This window comes from Chiloscyllium punctatum, chromosome 46 (assembly GCF_047496795.1).
Source record: "Chiloscyllium punctatum isolate Juve2018m chromosome 46, sChiPun1.3, whole genome shotgun sequence".
Classification (NCBI taxonomy): Eukaryota; Metazoa; Chordata; class Chondrichthyes; order Orectolobiformes; family Hemiscylliidae; genus Chiloscyllium; species Chiloscyllium punctatum.
Genome location: NC_092784.1, coordinates 57,234,365 through 57,248,915, shown reverse-complemented (window position 1 = coordinate 57,248,915; position 14,551 = coordinate 57,234,365). Strand labels below are relative to the sequence as shown.

The 14,551-nt window shown below is 47.4% G+C and overlaps 1 protein-coding gene across 2 annotated transcripts in view; it reads right to left on the bottom strand.

Moving 5' to 3' along the window:
* The window catches only part of LOC140468141 (uncharacterized), a 318,469-nt gene that overhangs the window by 216,694 nt on the left and 87,224 nt on the right, over positions 1-14,551 (bottom strand). For both annotated transcript variants that reach the window (XM_072564343.1, XM_072564344.1), the window contains exon 5: positions 3,933-4,064. In XM_072564343.1, coding sequence (XP_072420444.1) covers positions 3,933-4,064 — 132 coding nt within the window. The remainder of the gene's footprint in view (positions 1-3,932; positions 4,065-14,551) is intronic.

The window sequence follows — 14,551 nt, the reverse complement described above, 5'->3', positions numbered from 1 at the left end:
CAGAGAGGAAGAGGGGGGGGGGGGGGGGGAGAGCCGGTGGTAGGGGGCAGGGGCAAAAAAGGTGAGACCACCATCTTCTCTCATGAGGGAGAGGAACACCTCCATTGTTCCGAGTTGGCCACCCTTCAGGCAATTTGCGATTGTGACGTCAAGATCAGTCAAGGTTAGACAGACGCTTGTCCCAGAGTCTCCAATAATGTAAAGATTCATCTCATCGGTCTTCTTCTTTGATGGGGTGAGAGCGTGACTGTTACCTGCCCTTAACCGCCCTTGAATTGGTGTTCCATTTCAGATTTGGAGATGCCGGTGTTGGACTGGGGTGTACAAAGTTAAAAATCACGCAACACCAGGTTATAGTCCAACAGGTTTAATTGGAAGCACACTAGCTTTCAGAGCGACGCTCCTTCATCAGGTGATTGTCAGCGCTCCGAAAGCTAGTGCTTCCAATTAAACCTGTTGGACTATAACCTGGTGTTGTCCCATTTCAGAGGGTAGTTAAAAGTCAACCACGGTGCTGCGTGCAGTGATTGTAACGAGGTCAGCCAGAGGAAGCTCATAGAATATGAATCCCCTGACTGGGGCTGTTAACCTGGTCCAATCAGGGAGTCTTGGCTGACAGATATCAACAGGCAGATGTGGGTCCTGCAGATGCTGGAAATCAGAGTCTAGGTTAGAGTGGTGCTGGAAAAGCACAGCAGGTCAGGCAGCATCCGAGGAGTAGGAAAATCGATGTTTCGGGCAAAAGCCCTTCATCAGACATAAACAGGAGGGTCAGAGGTTCACTCTGAAAGTTGACTCTGACGAGGCAGTGCTAGAGTTAAGGACTGTTCATGATTTACCAGGATATTGCCAGGTATAGGGGGTTTGAGTTATAGACAGAGGCTGGATAGGCTGGGAGTTTTTTTCACTGGAGTGTAGTGGGTTGAGAGGCGACGTTATAGATGCATGTAAAATAATGAGAGGTATATAATAGAGTTACATGGTATTTGTCTTTTCCCGAGGATAGGGGAATTTCGAAGCTTGGTAGCACATTTGTAAGGTGGGTGGAGGGAGAATTAAAATGTTTTAGACAGAGGGTGGTTCGCATGTGGAAGGAACTTCCTGAGAAAGCGGTGGGTGTGGGCATAATGCAATGTTTAAAAGATATTTGAATAGGAATTGTTGGGAGGTATTTGAGCCAGGAGCAGGCTGGGTTTAGTTTGGGATCATGAGCAGTGTGGAGTGGTTGGACCGCAGGGTCTGCTTCCATGCTGCATGAGTCTACGTGTAAATAATGGGTGACTTGGTAACGGGATACCAGTCTCTGTGGAGATACTACACTGTGGGTCTGGAGTGACATGTAGGACAGACCGGGTATAAACAGAAAATTTCCCTCCCTGAAGGACGTTAGTGAAGCAGATGAATTCTTAAGACAAGCATTGTTAGCTTCATGGTCTTCGTCACTGGGGCCAGTTTTCAATTTCAGACTTTAACTTTTAAATTTATTTTAATTTCCACCAGTTGCCATTGTGGGAGTTGGATCAATATTCCCCAGAACAAGAGCCCTGGGTCTCTGTGGATTACTATGTCCATTATCACTCACTCTCCTTCTCTCAAACCATCTCACCTGAGATCCACTGACAGGAAACACCAAACGAAACACCTAAGGTGTATTAAGATCATCGCAAAGCTTCCCCTGAAAATGTGGGAGTTGGGAAAAAAGATTGTTTGGACATCAGGCGAGCTGATTGAAGCTGGAAAACCTGTCTGGGAATACATCCAAAGATGTCTCTTTGACAAACACTTGCGAGAGGCAAACCACACGTAGGTTTTCAGCAGTATCTCAAAAGGGAGAGGAGGTGGTGCAGAGGGATTTAAGGAGGAAATTCCAGAGACGGGCAGAAGACGTGGCATCAATAGTGGAGTGCTATGGTGATTGAGGATTTGCCAAGGGAGGCACATGTTTTTGCAGAGGAAGGCAAAAGAAGAGAGGTTGAAAGGAGGAGATGTTTAGGGAGGACATTCCAGAGTTCAGGGTCCATAGCTCTCAGTGGTGCAGTGACTGGAATCAGGGAGGGTGGAGTTAAAATCCAGAGGGTTGTAGGGGTGAGGAACGTTACAGTGGATGAGGCAACTCAAGGATGTGAATACAAAAACATAAGATTTAAATTGAAGGCATTGCCAGAATGGTTGACAACTCAAGACAGTCATCACAGAAGGAGGTGGGAGGGTGGGATTCACTGTAAATCAGCAGAGTAGTTGAGGAGCTCAAGTCCTTTTTATGGAAGGTGGAAACTGGGTGGGCAGAGGGCATTAGAGTAGTTCGATAATGGTATCCCATTGGAGACAACCTAATAAAGAGAGGAATTGGACACACATTAGCAGGAGTAAGGAAAACCAGCCGTCATGAGAAACCGAGAAGGTAAATGAAGTAGAGGGCGCTCCTGAGAGAAACGCTGGAACATCCAGAGAAAGATTGCGAGTGAAGAAGGCTGAATGATCATATGAGAAAGGCCAAGTGTCTCGGGGAGCTGCCTTTCCCTTCGGAGGTGTGCGGAATTTCCACACCGCTGTGTGGTGTGAGAGGGTGTCGGAGACTCTCACTTAGCACCAACCTGAAAACAAGAAGCACGTCACACACACACAAAGACAGAAACACAACTGAATCAAAGTCAGGAGGTGGGGGGGGGGGGGCAGGAGTGAGCAGATTCCCCTTCTGCCTTGGCATCCCTTTCCAAACTAGACCCCGTTCCCAATCACCATAGCTGGCCGTGTGAGGTTACGGGGCTCACCAGGAATACCTGCTCCTTGGGAAGCTGGCAGCTGTAGAGGAAATCATTTCTGACAGTGGTAGACTTGGATCTAACCGAGGATACAATGGCATACCCTGAGGTGGGCTTTGTGTCAAGGCTCTATTCTGTCCGACAGGAGAGTCCCCTCCGATGACCGGGAGGTGTCCTTCCTGCCCATCGGTTACGTTCTGCTGGATCAGAGGGGGTCATAGTTGTAGGGGAATCTTTAAACATCCCCCTGTTGTCTGATTTCAGCCACCCCCCCAGCTCCCAAATTTTGCAGCCATAGTATAAGCAGCTGCCTAAGTGTTCTGGTTAGATACCAACTCAATGGTTTCTTAAAGGTCTGGACAAGGGAGTGAGGTGACACTGCCTCTCCCAGTCACGGGGAGATGGAAACGGAAATCCGGCTACAACATGAGGAGAGGTGAACCATCCCCCCCGGAGGAGCCAGTCTCATTCCACCTTGCTCCAAACCCAGACTAGGCTGTCATCGATTCCCAAATATCTGCAGCCCTAACACAACGGCAGCAAGACTGAACTTGGAAAAGAGCAGCTGCAAGCCCAAGAACAAAAAGATGAGAACAGGAAATAATGCCAAAACCCAGCTGGTCTGCCAGGCTTCTGAAGACAAATGTCACAGTGGACTTGGAAGGGTTAACTCTGTTTCTCTCTCCCTCTCTCTCCCCCCACAGAAGCTGCCAGACCCTTGCAGGTTTCAAAACTGGGAACAAACAGGGGGGACCTGCAAACACCTTCCAGTGCTTAGGTTTTTAACGGAGAGCCCCGAGTGTTCGAGAATTAGCGCAATATCTCTTGACATGATATGCAGTGGATGGTGTTGGACTGGGGTGGGGCAAAGTTCAACATCAGACAACATCAGGTTGTAATTGGACTATAACCTGGTGTTGCGTCATTTTGGACTTTCTCTCGATAGAGTTAAGTTTCCACTGGCCGGACTCCAGTCACTTCCCTCGAGATCAGATCGAGTCCAGGCCAAAGGCAGACTCCCTCGGGACACACGGCCAGGATGAGGGAGGAGATGTGGGTCACTGGCCTCTTGCCCGACTCTCAGGTTCTCCGTCGATTCGGCGGGGCGCAAAGGGGTTCAGGCAGAGAGCGCGGCAAGTCAGCAAGAGCAGATCACGGGAGCACACCCACCTCTTCCTCGTAGACGGGGTCCGGGAGTCGCAGGGCGTATGGTAAGAGGCTGTCGCAGTCGGGGATATAGCGATCACAGTAGCTGTAAGCTGCTTTCGGGTCTGCTGACAGCAGCAGCTGCTGGATATCACCCTGAGGGAGCACGGGGTGGGGGGGGGTTGGGGGTAAAGAAGAAGAAACAGTAAGGTCACAACAGAGGCACAGTGTCACACAACACCTGCAGCCCTACCACCCTCAACTCATGTCACACCCCCTCTCCACCCCTCACTCACCAGCAACCACTGCTCGTCCTGGAACTGATTAGGGAACAGTGTTATGGACCAGACCAAACCCCCTCAATATACATTAAGATAGTCTAGATCCCAGAGTATTTCTCTTATATTAAGGGGAAGATGTGGCATCCAAGGTTGGAAGCAAAACACACTTTATTCACACACCAAAATTAAAATATAGTCAAAATAAAAATAATGGAATTGGCTGAACTGTAACGCTCTCAAAATGCTTAACAAAACAATATAGATTTTAACCACTACTAATTAACCGTTCCAATTTAGTAACATCCCATAAGCACACCCTTGGCAAAGGCAAATTCAGTAAAACAGATTGTCTCACATGCAATTCTAGCAGCAGGCAGAGAACCCCAGCTTTTAGCTGTGACAGAGAGAGGAATAAGAACTTCTACATCCAGCTTCAAGACCCCAGCAATTGCAGAAAGCTATAACTAAAACTCCTGATTCTGTGGGAGCTTGACTCCACCCATTCAGGCTGCTTCTATTGTTCCAACTTTAAAACAAAAACCCAAGACCTCACACACTGTTTACTTTATTGGCTTTGAGCAGACTGCTTGGCTCCTCTGTCTCAACCTGTTGTCATACAAAACAGGATAAAATTCACCTGTTCAAGCCATAGTATTGTCGCAGTGGTCCAATCACTTCCTGCATTAAGTCGTAACCGGGTGCGGTAACTTCCTCTTGTGGATGTGGATGTCAGACACAGCCACTCTGATTTGTACCAACCCACCACAACTCCCATCAAACACCTTCATCACAGATTTGCTCTAAAGGCACCATCTCCTATTCTTCATCTCACAAACCTCAACACAACCGGGGATCATGATGTGGAGATTCCGGTGTTGGACTGGGGTGTACAAAGTTAAAAATCACACAACACCAGGTTACAGTCCAACAGGTTTATTTGGAAGCACTAGCTTTTGGAGCGATGCTCCTTCATCAGTCCACAAACACCTGACGGCACTGAAAGCTAGTGCTTCCAAATAAACCTGTTGGGACAGTAACCTGGTGTGATGTGATTTTTAAGTTTGCACAACTGGGGAGCCCTCGTCAATTTTCCTTGTAAACTCAGCAGCCTTTGATAATCCGAGTTTAGCAACATCTAACTCACTACATACATTCCATGTGGCGGAGAGTTGGGGGGGTGGGGTGGTTAGGCAATGGTGTAGTTGTATTATTACTGGATATTAATCCAGGTAATGTTCTGGAGGCTTGGGTTCAAATCCTGCCATGGCAGATGGTGGAACTTGAATTCAGTAACAATTTGGGATCAAGAGTCTGATGATGATCATTGCTAAATATCAGAAAAAAACCCATCTGGTTCAGTAATGTCCTTTAGGAAAGGAAACTGCCATCCTTACCTGGTCTGAGCCAAGACATAACTCCAGACCCACAGCAATGTGGTTGACTCCTAATTCTGGGCAATTAGGGATGGGCAATAAATGCTGGCTAGCCAGAAACGTCCTCATCCTGTGAATGAATAGGAAAAGACCCTCATCTCTTCCCTTGCTCTCTCCAGTTTTATACCCTCCTTCCGTATAAAACGTCAGTCCTTCCGTATCCTCAATTGCTATTAGTTCCCAAGAAGTTAACACTGTTTCTCTCTCTCCATGGATGCTGCCAGAGCTGCTGAGTTTCTCCAGCACTTTCTGGTTTTGCTTCAGATCTTCAGTATCGGCAATTTGTGGTTTTATTTAATTATAAGCCGACTGGGGTTGAAATATGAAGCGTTTCCACAAACGCAGTGCAATTGGAGCAATGGGCTGAACATGATTTAACATCCCTGGAAAAATTGGGGCCCCCATTCATTGGAGTTCAAAAAAATGTGAGGTGTCCTCACTGGATTCTGAGGGGGCTTTTACACACTACAGGCTGACAGGATGGTCCTCCTTGTGGGGGGGTAACTGAAATTAGGAGCTACAATTTCAAAATAAAGTGTGGTGCCCCCTTCACGACACGTCAAATAAGAAATGCTGTCTCCCAAAAGGGTTGGTACTCTTTGGAAACTCCTCCCCGGAGAGGGATTGGGTCACGGAATGCATTCGGGACAGCCTTGGACAGATATTTAACCAGCAAAAGAGTCAAGATGAGAAAGTGGCCTTGACGCTATGATCAAAGCCCCTAAACATTGGCGGCTGTGGGAATTCTGAAATGAGAACCGACGGGAGAAACCCAGCAGCCCACCTGCAGAGAGAAAGAGAGGCAACGTTACAGGTCGATGCGGCCACAATTAAGTAAGCCAGGATTCCACAGAATTGGGAAGGAGGGGCTGAGTGGCCTGCTCTCCTCCGACTTCTTATGTAACCTTGTTAAATCAACGCGGCTCTCCCCATCGGACTTGACATTTCACATGGGCCAATGCAGAAACGCTGACTAATGCCTTCAAGCGGAGAGGGTGATCCCCTGGAAGAGTGCTGAACAGAGACGAGAGCCAAGTAAAAACAGGAGTTAGGCTGACAGCTCATTTGCCGCGAGCAAAGCCAACATTCCATCCATATCAGAGCAGTCCAGACAGGAGCGAGGTCATTTCCAGCTGGAAGAGTAGGGGTAACTTCTAGCTCACTCCTCCCACCTCTGAGTCAGAGGGCTGTGAACTCACGCCTTGCCCCTGGCGGAGACTCGGGGTGTGTTCCTGCTCCGACGAGCTAGTGCAGTGTCACCCTATCGGAGGTGCGGGCATTCAGACAGTCAACCAAGCGCCCATCTACTCTCTCAGGAGGGCACGACACAATATGCCAAGGGAAGGACGTGGGCGACCAGAGGGAAAGACTGGTACAATTTACAACACGCAACGGTTCCACTCATCCTGTGAACCTACAAATGATACTCTAGTGCACTGCAATCACTTCCCAATACAATGGACTTTTTTTTTCAAACAGCTTTTTTCTCTGGGATTCCACTGAAGTCACCTCATCTTCATCGGAAATGGATCAATCCCCTGCCAGTAGGATCTAGAATTCTGTTTTGAACTGTGGTGGACTAAGGTTCACTGAAGAGGGGCACCAGATGATTGCATGCATAGGGATAATGTGCTGGGGTTTGGGGTTAAAGCAGGGGCTTGGTACCCAGTCCTGATACTGGTTGGGAAAGCATAATTGGCCAAATGGGCTTCTTGAGCCTGCACCTCCATTTACCATGATTACCGAGCTCAATACCCTAATCCCCTCCATTCCTCCCCCCCATATCGCTCGTTTAGCCACATGGCAAACACACAATGTTTTGGCCTTGACTACTTTCTGTGGCAAAGAATTCTACAGATTCTTTGGGTGAAGGCATTTCTCCTCATTTCAGTCCTAATAGAATCCCTACATCATGGAAACAGGCCAATTGGCCCAACAAGTCCACACTGAGCCTCCGAAGAGTATCACACCAAGACCCACACCCCTACATCATCCCCATTACTTTGCATTTTGTCCCCCCAAGGCTAATCCACCCTAACCTACACATCCCTAAACTCTACAGGGCAATTTCCCATGGCCAATCTACCCTAACCTACACATCCCTGCACACTACAGGGCAATTTCCCATGGCCAATCCACCCTAACCTACAAATCTCTGCACACTACAGGGCAATTTCCCATGGCCAATCCACCCTAACCTACACATCCCTGCACACAAAGGGACAATTTCCCATGGCCAATCTACCCTAACCTACACATCCCTGCACACTACAGGGCAATTTCCCATGGCCAATCCACCCTAACCTACACATCCCTGCACACTAAGGGACAATTTCCCATGGCCAATCTACCCTAACCTACACATCCCTGCACACTACAGGGCAATTTCCCATGGCCAATCCACCCTAACCTACACATCCCTGCACACTAAGGGACAATTTCCCATGGCCAATCTACCCTAACCTACACATCCCTGCACACTACAGGGCAATTTCCCATGGCCAATCCACCCTAACCTACACATCCCTGCACACTAAGGGACAATTTCCCATGGCCAATCCACCCTAACCTACACATCCCTGCACACTAAGGGACAATTTCCCATGGCCAATCTACCCTAACCTACACATCCCTGCACACTACAGGGCAATTTCCCATGGCCAATCCACCCTAACCTACACATCCCTGCACACTAAGGGACAATTTCCCATGGCCAATCTACCCTAACCTACACATCCCTGCACACTACAGGGCAATTTCCCATGGCCAATCCACCCTAACCTACACATCCCTGCACACTAAGGGACAATTTCCCATGGCCAATCTACCCTAACCTACACATCCCTGCACACTACAGGGCAATTTCCCATGGCCAATCCACCCTAACCTACACTTCCCTGCACACTAAGGGACAATTTCCCATGGCCAATCCACCCTGGCTTCGATTTTTAATTGTAATGGGTTGAAGGGATATAGAGAGAAGGCAGGAAAATAGGGGTGAGGAGCATTACAGGCAAAAGTGAGGATTGCAGATGCTGGAGATTAGAGTCAAGAGTGTGCTGCTAGAAAAGCACAGCAGGTCAGACGGCATCCGAGGAGCAGGAGAATCAAAATTTCAAGCATAAACCCTTCATCAGGAAGCATATCGATGGGCCAAATGGCCTCATTCTGCTCCTACATGGTGATGAAGTGCTTTTGCCCAATACGTCAAGTTTCCTGCTCCTCCGATGCTGCCTGACCCGCTGTGCTTTTCCAGCACCACTCTGATCTTGATTCTGATCTCCAGCATCTGCAGTGCACACTTCTGCCTAACTCATCCTCCAACGACAACCAGCACCTTCTGCACAGCCTGGCCTTGCCTGTGACCCTCAAATCCCGTGAAATCGTTGAAAAAAAGGGCCTTTCGAGAGCGGACGAATCCTCCAGCACTTCTCGCGGTGCAGGGTTACACCTCCTCAACAAGTTTCACCGAGAGAATAAAAGCTTCGGCTTTCACACTGTGCACTCACAAAACACAACATGGAGAAGTAATTAGAGTCTGCAGGGATTCTCCCTGTCATCAATCATTCCACTCTCCTCGGAGTTGTGATGATTCAGCTTCGCCTGTTGAGGAACCCGTTCCCACGGAGATTCCTTCTTTTTCCTCTCCTCCCACCCCTCACGAGCGTCCCCTTTTCTAGAATAGATTTTGCCCCTGTATGCCACTCAGTCAGGCAGACCTCTGTATCCCTTCAACCCCATTACCAATTAAAAGCTGCCACATAGAATCTCAGGGTCACGTCCCCACGTCCACAAGAAGCTTTCAAAGGGAAGCAAACACGGTCAGGCTTTGAGAACCGGGGTGGCTTTTCCCTTTAAATTAACCCCTCCGTCGCCAGGGGAGCCTCACCTCATCGTCACTGAAGCTAGAACCTTCACAAACTTTCAGGTCCATTTAACCCTTTAAAATCAGCCATTCAATCTAAGAATAGAGCAGCGATCACTCCGTGCTGTCCGACGATGAAGGGTAAAGTTGCCCTAGAGAGACTCATTAGAAAGAGAGATATGACTGATGGACGCTTATCCTGAGGGTCACCATGTCACAGGGGAAGGGAGAGGTTGAGAAGGAGGGTCCTTCAAGGTAAAGGTCAGCAAGAGCTGGAATAGAACCTAAGCTGTTAGCATCCCTCTACATCACAAACCAGCCATCCAGCCAACTGAGCTAACCGATAGCACCCACCCGCCCTCATGCCCACCACTTGCATGTGGCTGAGTGACCAGCTCTGAGTCTTCTGAAGGGTCTGCCAAAGGCCAGCACTGCAGTGTAGCAGTAACAGCTAGACCGTCGGAGCATAGAGTAGACCTTGATGCTATTCAGCCTCTCAAAGTCTGCTTGTTGTCCCATATGCCATAACTCAGGGTTGCACAGTGGCTCAGTGGTTAGCAGTACTGCCTCACCGAGCGAGGGATCCGGGTTTGACCCTAGCCTCGGGCGATTGTCTGTGTGCACACTCTCCCCGTCTCTGCGTGGGTTTCCTCCGGGTGCTCCGGTTTCCTCCCACAATCCAAAGATGTGCAGGTTAGGGGGGGATTGGCTATGGGAAGTCACCCACAGTGTTCAGAAATGTACAGGCTGGCTGGGTTAGCCATGGGAAATCCTGAGTCACAGTGATAGGGGGTGGGATGCTCTTTGGATGGTCAGTGCGGACTCGATGGGCCGAATGGCCTGCTTCCACAGTGTAGGGATTCTATGAATGCAAAGTAACCTACAACATCCCTTCATCCCTGATGATGTGCTTCATAAACATGACCGACTCTTTCAAATCAGCCTTGCTATTTATTTACTGCCTGAGATTTAATTGATCCTTCTTTTTATAATTACTTTTCTTAAATGTAATACATTGCTGTTTTACTAACAAGCCCTCCTGATTCTATTGCTCATTTCCCTGCTGAAACCAGTCACTCAGGAAAGCCCAGGCAGTGATTCAAGGTTCAGCTCCATTTGAATGATTTTCAGAGCAGTACCTTCAGTTACATTCCAAGGGGCCAGAGGAGACACACACAAACACAGATGCATGGAGAACACCAAGGAGGATTTTCCCTCTCTTCCACCCCTGGGAGCTGTGAATTGCTGCTGGGGAAAATGCTCTACAAATGTTAACATTGGTCATTTTTCAGCAGGCTATTTGGCTACAGGTGGCATCAGCCAATATTCCACAGACATACATAGGAGCTGATGTGCATAGACATGTAGCCAGTGTATACATGGATAGAGAGACAGATAGACACACACAGAAACGCTGGCAGTATATATACACACACACACACACACACATAGTGACAATACCTACATACAGACAAACACTGGCAAGTACACACACACACACAGGAACACTGGCAGTACACACACATACACACAGGCAGTGTACACACACACACACACACACACACACACACACACACTATCTATGTGGAGTTTGCTCATTTTCCCAGTGTCTGCGTGGGTTTCCTCCGGGTGCTCCGGTTTCCTCTCACATTCCAAAGATGTGCAGGTCAGGTAAATTGGCTATGCTAAATTGTCCATAGTTGTTAGGTGCATTGGCGGGGGGGTTTACTCTTCGGAGGGTTGGTGTGGACTTGTTGGGCCAAAGGGCCTGTTTCCACACTGTAGGGAATCTAATCTAAAATCTAAAAAAAATGAAACACTGGCAGTACAAACACACACACACAATACCTACATACAGACAAACATTAGTAATACACACAAACACAGATAATACCAGCATAAACAAACACAGCAAGATACACACAAGTGCACACATGCACAGACACTGACAAACCTAAAGGCAAACAGGGCCACACTAAGGCACATACTAAGATAAGCAGACACAGACACGCACAGATACTTGCAAAGACTGACCGTGTGAGTGATACACACAGGCAGTGGCAGGTTCACACAAAAAGGTGAACACACACATTCACAGGTAAAGACAGACAGATGCATCCTCAGTCACACGTGCAAACAGACATAAATACACAGAGACACACACACATAGACGCTCACATGTCAATACACACAGATATCACTGGATAGGGATTGCCAGAATTGATTCACTTTTCAATTCAGCCCTTTTTACCCTGAAGGTAATTCTTGCTTTGTTTATGCAAGAACAAACCCAAACTTTACCGTAAAGGGGATTGGTTAATGTGGGGAATCAATGAGTTGCAATCCAGTCAGTCTGGTACACTCGTTCTATTTTCAACTGAAGCAGAGAGCCTGCCCTAGGCACAGGGATAGTCAGACACACACACACACACACAAATCAGAAAATTCCAAAAAAAACCCTTGAACCTTGCTCTTTAAAATTCTGAGAAGAAATTAGGCCCTTTGTCAAATATTTAGTCACTGACTCAATTAGAATCGAAAGATCAGAGCACAGAAAGCCCCTTTTGTTCTCTACGGGCCCACTCTGGATCAAGTTACACCATTTATTGGAAGAAACGAAAGGATTTCATGCTTTGAATGTATGCAACTTGCCTCCACCCCACCCTCCGATTCCTGCACTTCATTCCATCAACTACAAACATCAGAGCTGAACACAGGGATGCAGAAATTCCCTGGAACTGAAAGCTCATTATGATCCTGCACCTGCACCACTCAACATGGGAGCCTGGGGTATGTGAGCATTCGCCAAAAAAATTAGGATCTCGCGCCTGCCGAGCGTTCAGGAGAGAGAAAGAGCCAGAGGAATGGAATTCCCGGGGAAAACAGGAGCTACGAATAAACCAAGGGCAAATCTCCAAGAACTGGGAGGGAACAGCTATTGGCATGTCACAAAGGATCATGGTCCAAGGCTGTCAGATGCAAATCAATGGCACAGAAAAAGTAATTATTCAGGATTCTGGTTAAACACTCTATAGCCCCAAGAGTTACATCTCACGCCTTCTCGAAAACGTTCAATGTTTTGGCCTCAACTGTTTTCTACAGCAGAGAGTTCCACAGACCCCCTTCCCCCGCCAACTCTCTGGGTGAAGACATTTCCCCTCAGCTCAGTCCGAATTGGCTACCCTGTACCTTTAGACTATGACCCCTGGTTCTGAACTCCCCAGTCATCAGGAATATCCTTCCTGTGTTTCCCCTGTCTAGTCCTGTCAGAATTTTCCAGGTTTCTGACATTCCCTTCATTTCTTTGAACTCCAGTGAATATAGTCCTCAATCCAGTCTCTCTTCATTCATCTGCCATCCCAGGAATCAGTCTGATATGTTACATCTTGCAGCAGATATATATACTGGACTCTCTCTCGACGTTATCACTGTACCATGGCATATGACCTATTAGTACAAAGATATCAGTCTCTATTTTTCTAAGTCAAAAATCACACAACACCAGGTCATAGTCCACCAGGTTTATTTAGAAGCACTAGCTTTCTGAATGCTGCTCCTTTGTCAGGTGTCAAGCCAGTGCTTTCAAATAAACCTGTTGGACTATAACCTGGTGTTGTGTAATTTTTAACTTTGTTCACCATAGTCCAACACCGGAATCTCCAAATCATGACTACTATTTTCGAGTACCTCTTCCAACATGCCATGATCTGGGAAGTATTCCACCACGTTTACTGTGAGCTAAGACACACGAATGCCTGAGATTGAACAGTACACATGTACATACCAGGTCCTGCGATAAAACCTCATGGAAATATTTAGGAAGCATGGCCCAAACTTATCCGTATGTAATGGAAGTAAATAGGAGCATCATAATCACAGTAGCTGATCGTCAGATCAGGTAAGAACATTAAGCGTCAATCAAAGAGGTTTAGGATGCTTTAAAGTGGGGAATCATGGGGCACAGATTTAAAGTGCTTCGTAAAAAATGCAAGAGCAATATGAGAACAAACTTTATCACACTACCCTGCAGTAGTGATGGAGACAAGGTGTGGAGGAGCTGGTTTTGGACTGGGGTGTACAAAGTTAAAAATCACACAACACCAGATTATAGCCCAACAGATTTATTTGGAAGCACTAGCTTTTGGAGATAACTTAAGGTCAGTCAGTGTGACATCTTATAAATTCCTACTTTGGTAACAGAACCAGTCTGACTCCAGGTTGGGATACAGACTCTAACCTCACGCCTTTAACGCATTGTCTGAACTGAGATGTCACCTTTTTTTTAAGATGCTGATAAAACCTTAAATTATCTCAAGGCCGTGATTTGAAAGAAGTTCTGGGATTTACATATTAATGAATTGAAGCCGGCATCATTCTGAGTGATTAAAGACTTAACAGCAGTCTCGGTTTGTTCAATACATCGCATCAGTTGTATGACAATTTGATTGTTTACTATAAATTCTGTGTCCGATGTTCCTGTCCCACTAGCTACCTGATGAAGGAGCAGCGCTCCAAAAGGATTTCAAATAAATCTGTTGGACTATAACCTGGTGTTGTGAGGTTTAACTAAAGCATTTCAGAGACCATCGAATGGCTATTTCAATGGGAACTCATAAGCACAGATGTGTTGGACTGAAGGGTCTAATTCCATGCTGTATTTTTTGTTCATTCATTCACGGGATGTGGGATCACTGGCTGGGCCCAGCATTTATTGCCCAACCCTAATTGCACTGAGGGCAGTTAGGAGTCAACCCCACAGCTGTGGGTCTGGAGTCACATGTAGGCTAGAGCAGGCAGTTTCCTGCCCTGAAGGACATTAGTGAACCAGATGGGTTTTTTCCAACAATCAGGAATGCATTCATGGTCATCATTAGACCCTTAATCCCAGATATTTACTGAATTCAAATTCTGCCCGTCTGCCACTTGCGATGCTACCACCTGGTCATGTGACCCTACGAGGCTCAGTGCAGGACATGATGTGGGGGTGCCTGTGTTGGACTGGGGCGTGGCTGACTTTGCCTCTGTACAGGGTTAGAGGCACCAACTCAAAATGCACCCAGGGCT